At 42.5% G+C, this 15,188-nt stretch overlaps 1 protein-coding gene across 2 annotated transcripts in view; it reads left to right on the forward strand.

Moving 5' to 3' along the window:
* csmd3b (CUB and Sushi multiple domains 3b) overlaps nucleotides 1-15,188 on the forward strand; it is a 1,253,873-nt gene that overhangs the window by 1,191,333 nt on the left and 47,352 nt on the right. For both annotated transcript variants that reach the window (XM_051936007.1, XM_051936008.1), the window contains exons 59-60: nucleotides 154-333; nucleotides 14,699-14,872. In XM_051936007.1, coding sequence (XP_051791967.1) covers nucleotides 154-333; nucleotides 14,699-14,872 — 354 coding nt within the window. The remainder of the gene's footprint in view (nucleotides 1-153; nucleotides 334-14,698; nucleotides 14,873-15,188) is intronic.

The following is a 15,188-nucleotide window of genomic DNA, read 5'->3' on the forward strand; positions in this document are numbered from 1 at the left end:
AATCATCTCCTTTGTTCAATACTCAATATTAATGCATTGCAATAAGAAAATTACGGCACTGCAAATTCGGACAAAAATAAATTAACCCATTCACTGGCCTCATTTTTTTTTTCCCTGTTTCCTTATGACGCATGTTACCTGTTTCCTTTGTAGTAATCAGTTGTGGAGATCCCGGAATACCAGCAAACGGAATGAGATATGGAGAGGAATTTTCAGTTGGACAAAATGTGACCTTCACGTGTCAACAGGGATACACGATGGAACCAAAACTTTCAAACATACGGATGTGCACCAGCAATGGGACCTGGAGTGGAATGGTGCCAACATGCAAAGGTATGCACCGGATATTGAAATGCGTCTACGGTAAGAGTTCCTCATTATGATTACTTGCTCTGTGTGCTCCAGAGAACAACAGAATCCAATCCTGCAAATAAATGGACACCCCCTGGGTTGGGTACAGGGCGGCTCTGCTGTTTCTTACATTCAGTGTCCACTGTCTCAGGATGCTGGCTGTCTGGGTGGCATTTGAAAGCTCTCCTCATTAGTATGCTGACACCCAGGGTGGGACAGGAAATGTTTCTAATGTGGGGGGGTCCGGAGATACAGTAGGTGTATGTAACCAGTCTCCTCTGCGCACGCCATACTGCTGCGTCCTGCCCTTTGGATTCGGTTAACCCTCATGCAACGTGCCGTACAAACCGCCACGAAGGAGCAATGATAAGACCTTTTATTGATTGATGTCTTTCTTTTTTTAATTATTAACAGTCTGAAATATTAAAACAGAGAACATAAAAAAATGACTATTCAAGCGCTCCTCTCGCAGTAACACAACGAATACTGTGATCAATGCTAAACAACATACATATCCATGCACAGCTCAATATACAAATAAAAAAATAACATACCTGCAATATTAAAACAGAGAACATAAAAACAACTATTCAAGCTCTGTGATTCCTCCAATTAACAAAAAAAAAAACACGTGGAAAGGCTTTTAAACGTTCACATTAACGCAGAACCAAAATGAATAGAAAAGCATTCAAAACATTTTAAAACAACAACAGTATACAGTGATCCCTCGCTATATCGCGCTTCGTCTTTTGCGGCTTCACTCCATCGCGGATTTTAAATGTAAGCATATGTGAATATATATCGCGGATTTTTCACTGCTTCGCAGATGTCTGCGGTCTACAGTACGTGTGCTTCATCAGTTGATTTGCCCATTTGAATTCAAACAAGGGACGCTATTGGGTGGATGGCTGAGAAGCTACCCAATCAGAGCACATGGTTAAGCTCCTGGGTGCTGCGCTAACTCTCGAGCGTCTCGCGACCATTCTACGAATGGCAAAAGATCTCCAGACATCAGTTGAAGAATGGGACCCGCAAATGATTCGTTCTTTGCAATTTAAAAATGCTCTTGACGGCGCCACGGAAGTGTATAGGAACCTCTTTACACAAATGAAAAAGCAGCGCCAGCAACTGCCCATAACGATGTTCCTTACATGCAAAACACTGCCGAGTACGCCTTCAGTGGAAGAAGACGACGGCGGTGCTACACAGTCGCCTGAAGAGGCTCCTTTAGAACAGCTGTGACAGTGCAGTAAATGTCATCGTTATCTGACAAGTTGGTGAGTACCCAAAACTATTTTTCTACGTACTTAGTACATATAGATAGATAGATAGATAGATAGATAGATAGATAGATAGATAGATAGATAGACACTTTATTAATCCCAATGGGAAATTCATAAATTCATGATTCATAAATTCATGTATGTACGTTTATTGTAACTGTGCACACATTTTATACAATTTTTTCCTTGCATTGTAGGTATTTATTGCCGGTGGCCTGTCTATCGTAATGGCTGTAACAAATGTGATATCGGAGACGCTCTACAGTATCTTTAAAATAACATTTTGGTTTTATGTACAGCATTTACATGTTATAGATTTTTCACGTATTTTTATATTACCTACTCAATTACAATATGTTTAAAACTGTATTACGTATTAAATAAAACTCCTCAATGATATACGATACATATGTTTCTGAGTAGTATATAAACTGTGTTTACATACATAATTTCAACGAATCTTACCTAATAACTAAGAGAATATAAAGGGTTTATGCTGTATAACTGTACGGGGAATATTTATAAACCATGTGGGAGAGTTTATAAGGACTTAAAATATATAAATATAACCATATGGTTTCTACTTCGCGGATTTTCTTATTTCGCGGGTGGCTCTGGAACGCAACCCCCGCGATGGAGGAGGGATTACTGTACTACAAAATCATATTACACTTACTGTCGCATACAAAAAAAATTGAACTTGTAGCGGGGCCACATAGTTAGTGTTGTCAGTTCTGAGTGCGTCTCGTTTCATTGTCCCGTTTGCTGTTTGTATGTGTATCAGTTAATGCCGTCCCCGTAAAGGGGGATGGATGATGGAAGGAGACCACAGCCGCAAACCTGGAAAACACCTGTTCATGATTAATCAATTACTGCCGTCACAGGACTATTTAAGCCAGCAGGAGGAGAAGGAGAGGAGAGGAGAGAAGGAGATTTTTCACATTCACGACTACGAGCCATCTGTACCTGTTATATTCCACATCGCGCATTTCCATCCAGTTTGTTTTTCTATCCGCCGGACTTGCTTCAAGAACCTCATCACGAGAGACCCCGGGGTCGGAATTAATCATCCACCACGCACCGAGGTTTCACGGTGAGGCTGCTCCATTTTTTCCGGGGAAAATCAAACGACTCATTTTTCGCTAGTTCAGTCAACCGCATGCAGGACAGTTTTTTTATAACCGGACTCAAGTTCACATTCATTTCTGTATCTCATTCAATTTTTGTTATTTGTGTTGTGTGTTTATATGTTACAGGGGCAAGGGAAGGTTTTTGTTGTATTTATATTTGGTGGTGTCTTGTTGTTGCTGCGGTGGAGGGATATTTATATTTATATCTGTTTTCTATTTTTTGCATGTCTTGTTGTTTCATTTAATACATTTAATCCATTTAATTTTACATCCTGCTTTTGTGTACTTATATTTACACCGTCAATTGTGGGGAAAAGTTTAATTGATTAGAAGTATGGCTTGATAGTTAGATTCTTTCTCAGTAAATTATCCAGGCCACAGGTCTTGGAGGTGTAGCTGCCGGCTGGGTAAAGGGGTCGGCCGTTACAAACTCAAGCAATTTAAAATAATTGAATTCATTTTACTATACAGAGAATAACAGGGCACTTACCTCCTCTCACAGTAAGTAACACAATGAATTCTGGGAGAGGCTCTGTAAGAGCCATTGTCCTAGTTATATAAGATTAATAAATATTTTACTAGATGACAATGCATAATCTATGGGAGGTTCCTATAACCCCCATAAGTAGAATCATATTGGTATGTTCTTGCCATTTCTAACAGCTCTGACTAAACATTATTCTCAGTTAGTGACCAGGCTTGCCATGTATAAGGTGTAGAGGGCACTTGGTTTTAAACCGGGCCTACGGGCCTTTTGAGTGTGTGAAGTAACTTGTAAGAAAAACGCACTTAATTTAAGTGCTGCGTACAGAAGAAGAACCTAAGAAGTAAGCAAGTATATAAGAAGTTAAGTATAGAAGAAGTAAAGAACTTTTAAGTACAGAAATAACGAAAGTTTCTCAAGAAAGCTAAGTTTAGAGAAAATATATTTTTCCTTTTTTTTTACTTCTACGTTTGTAACTTACTTTATTCTTGTGTGGATTGTTTGCTTTTAACTTTCACTAAATATTTTTAAAACGAACTTTTGGACTGAGACATTTCTTTCGGCACGTGTTTTACCAGTGCTTGATCTCGCCTTCTACTTCAGCGGCTACAGGCTCACATGTTTATCGTAACAGCAACACAATAAATGGAGTAGGGAAATACAACAGGAACACAACAGGAAAACGTACAACACAGTCAAGGTTATCAGGATTTGGTGAAGCTCCAAACAACTAAACTTATTATTTTAAACACTTGTTACATACAGTCAAACGTTAAGCTAAAGTCGAAACTGAAAGTCGGTCCTACCTTTCAAACAAACTGGGAACAGAATCAAAAATGATTGCAAAAGATACAATACAATACGATACAATTTCTTGTTGTGTAGCCCAATGGACTTTAACAGGCCCTGCCATTTTGACAGCCCCCCAGCCTTGACTCGCTAAGAAGACAACGAAAAACTCCCAAAAACCCTTGTAGGGAAAAAATGGAAGAAACCTCAGGAAAGGCAGTTCAAAAGGAGACCCCCTTTCCAGGCAGTGGGTGACAAAAAGAAGGGGGGTCAACACAACACAATACACAGAACAGAACACAAGTCATCCTCAATACAACAGAAATATTACAAATGTAGAGCAGAATTGAACAGGAGATGATCTCACAGATCAAAGATCAAAACAACGGCTAGTCAGAAGGTATTTGAAAGACTTGAGCATAAGTACATCAGTAAAGCTCAGGTACTTTGGAGAGGTTTGGAGTGACCTTCCACCATTGCTCTGATGACGTCACAGGCGGCCGACAGACTGCAGCCTAAGTACATCCATAAAAATCAAATACGCCACAGAGGTTTCGCCATCACTCCAGTGGTGTCACAGGTGGTGCACAGGCTTGAGTAAAAGTACATCCTTAAACTTGGATACTTTGGAGATGTGTGGGGCGACCCTTTTAAGCAAACCACCTGCACTTCAGAACTTCAGACCCAACTGAAGCTAAACCTGTTAGGCCCTGGCCAGGACTTGGTTGGGAGACCACCAGGGAAAAGCTTGGGTTGCTGCTGGAAGAGGTGGTGGTGGTGACGCCAGCAGGGGTGTTTACCCTGTGGTACCCTGACGGGGACACTATGCTGTCCTTCAGATGAGACATAAAACCGATGTGCTCTCTCAGTAGTTATAAAAGATCCCTCATGAAGTGTTGGCTGTATCCCGATGTCCTGGCTAAACTTGTAACGGTCGACCGGAATATGTGTATGTCCCAGTAAGTTTGTATCTTTTCCCATACCTGTTTTAGTGGTATGCCTTAATGTATTTATACGGGGGGGGAAGCACCTGGCTTGGGGGGGCAACAGACTGATCAATATGTAAATAGGTGGCGGAAAAAAAGAAAAGGAGAAGAGCTAGGAGAGAGGAGGAGGCCATAACAGAAAAAGGCACAAGGGAAAGGATTAACACCTCTTGGTGTTACCCGGGTTCGTTTCCAGTCAAATTATTTTTACTTTCGGGGGGAAGGCATACGGGAGAGGACTTGACGGGCCAGCACAAGGAACCGTTAATCAGTACGTTTCCCGGAATAAGCGATATGGTCGGCGCCTCGTTCCCCACTACAGACTGCGCTCAACACTACCGTACAGATAAGATTTAAAAGACTATAAATCCATCGTTTGTTGTGTTTCCATTTGCTCAAATCTTTATTAGTAATGTATGTTTTCAAGTGTTTGTGTCGTGATTTGTGTGGGGAGGGGAAGCGCTGCAGCGCGATATTATCATGTATATAGGGTTTTATTTTGTTGTTACGGTGATCATGTGTATTGTCTTCCAATAATCATTTTTACTTGACCCTGCTTTCACTGGTGTGTCTCTATTATTGAAGTGGTGTAGTAGAAAAGTAGTGTTGGTCACTCGCACCCCGAATTATTTATTTTCTTTTTCTTTTGCGCGTATTATAATCGTGCCGGATCTGAGAGTGTTACAAACTGTCCACCATGGCCCGGTCATTCAGGTCTATTAATCCTCCCCATCTGTAACTGCCTATCTCTCTCACCACTTCACCACCTAACAGTTCATTATTGGTGAGTAAAAATGGCTGCCGTTGCATCATTCAGGTAATTCAGTCTTAAAGTGGCTTCCCACTCACTATATAAAACACTCTGAGTAGTGTAATCACCTGAGCGTCAGAGCGTTCGATAAATCGATTGTCAGTACATTTCCTCCTTGGTGAATTGAGCCCGGAGTGGAGGGTTAGGGAGGTCATCGAAGATCGGCCGTGATCCACCCGTTACATTGCTGCTGTTGAACTGAGTCTGATAATCAGAGTAGTTGGCTTTGTTTCATCTGGGGTCAGTCACGGTCCAAAAATTGGGAAACATTGTTGTAATCAAATAAGAAAATGGGTGGAATACTAGAGGTACTCCTGCAATTAGAGATGAAGAAATGTCATAAATGCATCAACCAGTCGTGTACATTCTCACTCTAAAATGTATGCAAACCCTTTTTAATTCTAGGGTCCCATGGGCGCCAGAGCCTAATCCTGGTAGCCTTGGGCACAATGTGCCAGTGCCTCACACACACAGACACACACACACCCACACTCACTGGGCCCATTTTCACAGATCATTTTGATCTCAGTATGAACTGTAATTTGTTGCTTTATTATTAGACTGAGTGAGTGTCTTTGGCATGCATAAATAAATATAATGAATGCAAAATTTCAAACATCTGTGCCATCCAATCCAACCGACTCGTTCCAATTCTGCATTGCATTTACCTAAAAAGACATTCACAGCTGCCACCGATATGAGCGGGGAAACCAACCATGCAAGCGGGTGGAACTTGTGAAATATCAGCGATGCTCCTCGCCGTTTGCTTTATTTGCACATTCTCAGATTTGAGATCTAATTCATCAGCCGGCTTCCATTTTCTTTATTTCTTGCCTAGTGACTAATGGTGTGAATTTACTTCTGATAACTACGCATGGCCATTTGTAAGTCGGTACGGAGTGTTATAAAAATGGACCGCTCCACTTTATTATGCTGGTGATCTGTAAGTAAAGCGGCATTGCCAGTCACAAAGTGACTGTTCCAAAGCACCATGTAGAGCAGGGGTGTCCAGCTCCGGTCCTGGTGGGCCGCAGTGGCTGCCGGTTTTCATTCTAACCCTTTTCCTAATCAGCGAGCTGTTTTTACCGCTAATTAACTCCTTTTCCCTTCATTTTAATAGCCCTGTTTTTAAGGATTCATTTGTTTCTTCATTAAATGGCAGTCAAACAGAAACGAGATGTGAAATTCAAACCAATAGATGACCAGCTAAATTGGAACGTCAACCTCCAGGCAATTCCACTCCAATCAGTAACTTAATGAGAAGCCGAGTCATGTTGTTAATTAAAGCCGTTGTTAAATATCATGACTTGCGGCTGTTCTCTGTTAATTTTTCGTCAAGGTGTTTTGGTGACCTGAGCAGACCAACATGGCCGAGACCTTCACCTTTCTTTATTTTCAGGTTAGCTGGTCATGTGGCAGCTTGTTTTGTGTCTCATTATTGTTTGGCTGCTCATTAAGGAAAAAGGAAACAACTCTGAATCACGTCAATTAAATCGAAGGCAAAACAAGCGAATCAGCAGCAAAAACGGCTCACGGATTAAGAAGACGGTTAGAATGAAAGCCACTGCGGCCTACCAGGACCGGAGTTGGACACCCCTGATGTAGAGCTAACGTGTGGTGATAATTTCATTGGTGATTGAACTAACAAGCCAGACATTTCATTGAATCTTGACTGCGTAAGAAGACGAGGGGAGACCACTTGACAAACAGCTGAATTGTTCCGATCGCTCATCCAGATGTGATTCGTCAAAGGTGATCGTCAATCTAAAGATTCTCTGATGAGAGTGGTGAGCAATGCAGGTTCTAACATATAAAAAATAGCCGTCTCCCCATACCGCAGAGAGAGAAATGAAAAAGGTTTGTGTTAACATGAGTAGAGAACGGAGTGAACAGGGCATCATCATTAGACTACCAGCTCGATGACTCCTTGCACACTTCGTCAAACGGCGTGGCACTTCGGGGAGTTCAACCGAGGCCAAAGTGAATATAATTGCCCAATTTGATGCACAGAAGCGCCAGTGAAATGTTATGAATTCCCGAGGGCCGTTTTTAAGGCAAATGTTTTTGAATGTATCTTGTAAGTTGGGGGGAAACTTTAAGATGCATTTATTGCACACTTTGGGATTTGAAATTAATTTTTCTGAAAGGCTCTGTTTTATACTGAGCTGCTGGCTTCAGTGCTCACCATGATGGTAGACATGATTAATACATTCTGGGAATTCCCCAAGTATCGTGAAGCCAACATTTTGAGGTAAACTGCGTGGAGATTTGGAGGCGCATTTCTCTAATCAGATTACACAAGCGTGTGTGGAGACTGTTAGTAACAAAACTGTGGGCACAGAACTTGGGAAAGTGGAGGCCGTGCTTCAGCGGGCAGCACTGGGTGGCTACCAGAACTGTAGCACTGAAGAATGGCACAGCCTTAGATGGGAGGTGCGTGTGATGTGGTCGGGTCATGTACAGTACAGGCGATGTCTCCTTTCTGATGATAATGATGTGATAAAGAAGCCCTCGGGCTGCACCATTCACCCTCTCAGCTTCTCTCTCACACAAGTTATTTGCTTAGCCTTGACCTCCCTTTTCTCGCTCTTTAAAAGTCCAACGCAGCTTTGCTCACTTCAGTTTGATGTATTGGCTTATGAACAGCTTGCCATATTCCATTTATTTCAAATCATTGTAATATATAAAATGTAAGAAAGAGACAAAACCAAGAAAAAGGTTTATTAGGTAGCCCCCCCATATGTAATATATAAACGTCTATGTGTTGAAGTCTGTCTGTCTGTCCCGGAAGTGAGAGGTGGAGTCGGGATAAGGGCTCCGCCTCCGAGGATACACAAGCGAGGCCAGCACGTCGGCAAATCGAAACCTCCAAAGAAAGACAAAGTTGCTTAGCCGCTAATACAGAAGCGAGGTGAGCACGTCGGCAAAACGAAATCTCCGAAGAAAGACAAAGTCGCTTAGCCGCTAATAAACAAGCAAGGTGTGCACGTCGGCAAAACGAAATCTAGGAAGAAAGACAAACTCACTTAGCCGCTAATACAGAAGCGAGGTGAGCACGTCGGCAAAACGAAATCTCTGAAGAAAGACAAAGTCGCTTAGCCGCTAATAAACAAGCAAGGTGTGCACGTCGGCAAAACGAAATCTAGGAAGAAAGACAAAGTCGCTTAGCCGCTAATAAACAAGCAAGGCGAGCACATCGGCAAAACGAAATCTCCAAAGAAAGACAAAGTCGCTTAGCCGCTAATACAGAAGCGAGGTGAGCACGTCGGCAAAACGAAATCTAGGAAGAAAGACAAACTCACTTAGCCGCTAATACAGAAGCAAGGTGAGCACATCGGCAAAACGAAATCTCCGAAGAAAGACAAAGTCGCTTAGCCGCTAATAAACAAGCAAGGTGAGCACATCGGCAAAACGAAATCTCCGAAGAAAGACAAAGTCGCTTAGCCGCTAATAAACAAGTGATGCGAGCACAACGGTAAAACAAAACCTCCTAGGAGAGAGATGTCCAGAGTAGTTCCTTTCAATTTTTTTACTGACAATTTCAATAGTTTCTATGACCCCGTGCTTTTTACAGCACGGGCTCACACACTAGTACTTGAATAATAAAGCAAGAAAACAACTCCACGAGTCCACAACTGAACTAAACTGTTTTAGGCAGCATGCTGGTTTTAGAGAGGAATGACAGGAACGGGTCTGTTTTTAGGGTAGGAGACAGAAGGGCGGTCATTTTCGGGGCCGGAAGTGAGGGTGTCAGGAGGACTTTTTCTTCTGAGAGTCTGGAGATGAAGAAGAAAAGGCATTAGTGCTCATCGTCAACCCCCCGCGCGTCTTATCTTTCTCTTTAGTTAAGTCCATCGACTGCCTCTCATGTGTGTGACAGACAACAACATGCAATGATTTCAAACTATCTAGATATGCAAACCACACACTTCCTGTCTTGTAAACACAAATGCTTGAAACTTGTAATAAACATACATGGGAGCTAACCTTACAAAATCAGCACCATGTAATAAGTCCGTAAGGGTCAAATTCAAAACTTTAGGCCCACACCCTGTATATACTGTAAATATAAAGAGTAAGAGATAATTAACACCGCAACATCTCAAAGTGTCGGAGAACCAGCCAGGTGAACCCCGTTTTACAGGCAAAACTACTAGAGATGTGACCGTTCTATGATGAAAGATAATAACGATTGCAGGGAAATTGTGTCTGGGAAGATGGTATCTCCAGATCTGGCTTCGTCAATCAAACGCCTACTTGTGGGGTTTTGCCACGGGTTAAGTATGATTCTGGGTGGAAGAGGTTCAGTGAGGTCGTGGAAGTCACGTCAGTTGTTTTCTGGTCCAGAGCCTTCTGCTCTGCGGGTAAAAGTGAAGAAAAGGAAAGCGACAGCGCCCCCTCTCTGTCTAGAGGAGAATTAGTGGAGATCTGTGAGCCTTGAAGACTCTCCCTAAGAGCGCATGCCTGAGAATATCTCCACATATATGAATATAAAAGCAAATGTCTGTGATACGGTTGGCACATTTGTAGCTAGAAATACGCAGAGGGAGAAGATGAGTCGCATATCTTAAAATATTTTTTATTTCGAAGCTTTCAACCCCTACCAGGAGTCATCATCAGGGGAAAATGATTAGACATACAGGAATTAAAGGCAATAGATAGCAAGTGAGGAAGGAGGGGTGGGTGGGTGTAAGGGACAGGTGGAATAATGAGGTGGGGTTCAGAAGGTGGTGGTCATAAAGTCTTATGTAATATGTGGATGTTCGTCTTTTTAAGCCTGCATATGGCAGGTTCATGTCCAATAAAATATATAAATATAATATAAAAATATAAAATGTATTTTATAAATCTCTTATATATAAACGTCTACAAATGGAAGTGCGTCTGTTTGTCCAGCCCGGAAGTGAGAGGTGGAGTCGGGGTAAAGGCTCCGCCTCCGAGGAAACAGAAAACTCGCTTAGCCGCTAACAACACAAGCGAGACGAGCAAATCAGCAAAATGAGTCCTCAGAAGAAAGACAAAGTCGTTCAGCCGCTAACATCAGCAAAGCGACCTCAATAACAATAACACGAGTGAGGCGACCAAGTCTGCAAATGGAATCCTCCTAGGAGAGAGATGCCCAGAGTAGTCCCTTTCAATTTTTTTTTCTGACGATTTCAATAGTTTCTAGGACCCCGGGCTTTTTACAGCACGGGCTTACACGGCTAGTCTTATATATAAAAATCAACGTGTCTGTCTGTTTTCATGAGAGAACTACTTAATGGATTTCGAGCGGGTTTTTTTCCATAACCTTCTTGAACATTGCGGTTGATTTTGCGACTTCTCTCATCACGCTAAGTATCGTAGCTTGCTTGCGGTACCGATTTTATTTGGGGCAAGGCCCTCCTCACTCACGCGCCAGCCTCTGTTCGAGTCATTCTATCTTGTTAGGCGGAGTGGTGGCTCTGAGGCTAAGGATGTGCACTGGCAATCGAATCCTGTAATTGCCAATAGGGACTCTGCTCTGTTGGGCCCTTGAGCAAGGAAGGCCCTCAACCTGCAAATGCTGAGCGCTTTGAGTAGTGAGAAAAGCGCTATAGGAATGCAAAGTTATTATTATTATTAGCTAGCGATAGCTGTTTGCGCAGCAGACATTACCATCTAGAGATTGTTAAAGAGTAACGTTTGACATTTTTGAGAGAGAGAGAGAGATCAGAGTTACGTGCGTTTTAGAGGGTAGCTGCTGATTGGCAGAGATATTACGGCCACGTGTTTTTCTCCCCATGGGGAGGACGCTGTCCCATCAGAGCTGAACACGATCAGATACAGTGCCAATGTCGATTGATTTTTAAAGTTTGTCCTGTTTCACTACTACATGGGCACAGCTGTGGGGGACAGCCAGAATATAATATATACCATAATATACATAAAAAGTAAAAATGCCTTCTTATATTCAGATGTGGTAAATGACATCTGCTGCTATTTGTCAATTGGACGCGTTTGCTACCAATGACACCATTCGTACTACGACACCAGAGCAGAAGACTTGGTGTGATGGCAGCAGTTATGAATTCTTTACTTTGCTGTTTGCCATAACAATAAAACAGTGATACATCCACCTGTGCCCTACACTGACCTGTGGTGCCAATCAGAAGCAAGGGCATCGGGAGCTTCTCTTGACTGGCAGTCCTAGGTGGGCACAGATATTTTTTAAACATCTTCAGTCTCCCCCCGTTACATTCCTATCCCTGAGTATTATATTATGACGTGCTTATCTTATTTGACGGTGCCATCCATTTCATCAAATCGTTTTTTTTCAGCTGCCTGCCTTGACACTAATTTATTTTTATTTTTTCCCCGTTGCTGAACAATAGGCCTTTCATTTTCCCAGGCATCGGTCCACATTCTACTGTGGCACAAATTGAGTTATTTTGAGTGATTTGATTACCAGCTGTTTCCGACGTTCACTTCTTTCTTTCAGAGTGAAACGTAATTTCTGTTTTCGTTTGCTAATTTTTCTCCTGAATTCCGACTGCCTTGTCCTGCTCTGCCCATCCAAGGTGTGTCTAATTCCTGTTTAATTTCTTTTCATTTATTTTCTAGTGTTTCCACCTGGGACTTTAACAGAGATGTCTGTTTAACTTGATTTTTCAGGATTTTAATCGTTTGGCCCTTTGCCATCACACAGTTTGTTTCCTTTTTTTCTTCTTTATACGTGAGTGCGGCTCGCGGTTATTTTAGATAAATTCACACACGTCTGCTGCCTCAGGAATCTCATAAGGACCCGCGGTACGGAGCCGTGCTGCCATGGATGCCAGCTCTAAAGTCTAATTATTGCCTGACGCTGTTTTAATCTGCTTGTGTGCTTTGACTACGCTTATACTCTTCATTTTCTTTAACTCCTTGCGTTACAAGTACCTGAAATTTGCCCCCCTTTATAGAGTCTGGTATACGATTTGTGCCATTTGTCTCTACGACCTGCCCCCCTCTCCTCTGTCTTTATCACGCGCTAACATACGGTGGATTCATTAAGACCGAGACCCCTCACTTTCTGCAGACTTTATTGCGTTGTAGATTTTGTTTTAGACAGATACATTTGACATTTTTGCCCATCTGTGTACAATCAATAACTCATCATGACAAAGTGTTTTCAGAAAGGTGTGCAGGTTTATTAAACATCGTTTTTAAAAGTGCTCAGACCCTTTGCTGTGGATCGCCAGCTTCTGCTCAGGTGCATCCTGTTGCTTTAATTCCCCTTGAGAAGTTTCTAGAACTAGACTGCAGTCCACTTTTGGCCAACTGAATTGACCACAAATCATTTAGAGAGGCACACGTGGACCTGCATCTAGAAGGTCCCACAATTCACACTGCATGACAGGACTGAAAACAACCCGTGAAGTCCAACAAACTCTCTGTAGATCTCCAAGAACAAAGTGTGGTGAGGCATCGATCAGGCCAAGGGGATCAAGCCATCTTGTCCCGTGAGCACACAGTGGCCTCAAGAATTGTGATATGGAAGAAGTTTTGGAACCACCAGGACTCTTGGGACCACTCAAAGCTTTACAAATGGTTTGATCCCCTTGCCCTGATCTGTGCTTCACCACACTTTGGAGACAGGAAAAAATTAAACTGTGACGAGACATTGATCAGACCAAGAGGACCAAACTATTCGTAAAGCTTTGAGTTGTCCCATGAGCACAGTGGCCTCAAGAATTGCGTAAAAGAAGATTTGGAACCACCAGGACTCTTGGGACCACTCAAAGCTTAACAAATGGTTTGATCCCCTTGCCTTGATCTGTGCCTCACCACACTTTGGAGCACAGTGGCCTCAAGAATTTTGAAACGGAAGAAGTTTGGAACCAACAGGACTCTTCCTAGACTTGACTGCCCAGCCAAAACTGGGTAACCGGGCAAGAAGTGCCTTGGTCAGGGAGGTACCCAAGAACCCAGTGGTCAATTCTAATAGTCCTGCACTAGGATGGAAACCCTTTTAGAAAGACGCACCATTTACTTGAACTAATAAGCAACAATAAGACGGTGTCAGCAATGCTCAGCCATAGTCTGTGATTAGAGAGCTCTGGAGAGCAGTCAGGCTTTGGGGTCAGAGCTCCGTCAGGCGGGTGGCTCCTCTTCCAAATGAGAACCCCGCCTTCTGGGAGTGCCATGCTGAACCGATGGGGCGGAGTCAGCTACTCTCAATGGGTGTCTTCTCAGAGACCGAAGAGTTAGCGACTGTGCGGCCTGGTGTCCCGGGGTGGTACTGCTTACCTCTGATGAGCCCAGAAGGTGACCCTCTGACACCCATGCATGACAATAAATAGACAGACAGAGAGAGAGGAAGAGAGACTTCACGGATGGTTATCCAACAGTGAAATTAGCAGAAAAACAGCCAAGAAAGGTAACAGTGGGAGACAGCAAATGAAGGCAGAAAATAAGCGATCCAGGAAACAAAATCTGCTCACAAGTAATCCTATTCTTCCTGACAGATGATTTCCTGAACGGTGAGTTTTAGTCTCTAAATTGTTCATTTGTTCAATATGTGAAGGCAGTGTTTTATTTTTACTGTCTAAATGTTGGGTGCCCATCAGTCATGTCATCTCTGGTTGCTTAGCTGTGGTCATAATTAATAAATAAACTAGCGCTCTGTAAATTGAAGTCATTTGCTATGTTTTTAACAGTAACTGCTTTCTTTATTTTAGGACACATATTGTTACTGAATCATCTTTAGATGCTGATGTACATAAAAATGATTTCTGTAATAAGAGGCCTCGTGTTTCTCTTGGCTTTCATTTTGCATTATTCAGGCCCCCTGCATGTATTTCACAGTAATTGCCGCTTTAGTGTTGTTCACCTCACAACTGCAAGTTTTCTTTTGTTTCTTACAGCTGTTGTGTGCCCAGCACCACCCGTCATTTCAAATGGAGTTGTGGAAGGAACCAATTTTGAGTGGAGCAACAGCATCAGCTACAGCTGCTCTCCAGGATATGAACTTTCATTTCCTGCAGTCTTAACGTGTGTGGGGAACGGCACGTGGAGTGGAGACATGCCTCAGTGTCTGCGTAAGTCCGCTCTAAATGTGTGTGTGTGTGCGTGTGTGTGTGTGTGTGTGGTAGAATTGGATAAACTGCTGAGAGTACCTTTAATATACATCTATCTATCTATCTATCTATCTATCTATCTATCTATCTATCTATCTATCTATCTATCTATCTATCTATCTATCTATCTATCTATCTATCTATCTATCTATCTAATCCTGCCTACTACAGTAATCCCTCACTATATCGCGCTTCGCCTTTCGCGGCTTCACTCCATCGCGGATTTTATATGTAAGCATATTTAAATATATATCGCAGATTTTTTGCTGGTTCGCGG

The sequence above is a fragment of the Erpetoichthys calabaricus genome, chromosome 13 (genome assembly GCF_900747795.2).
Source record: "Erpetoichthys calabaricus chromosome 13, fErpCal1.3, whole genome shotgun sequence".
NCBI lineage: Eukaryota > Metazoa > Chordata > Cladistia > Polypteriformes > Polypteridae > Erpetoichthys > Erpetoichthys calabaricus.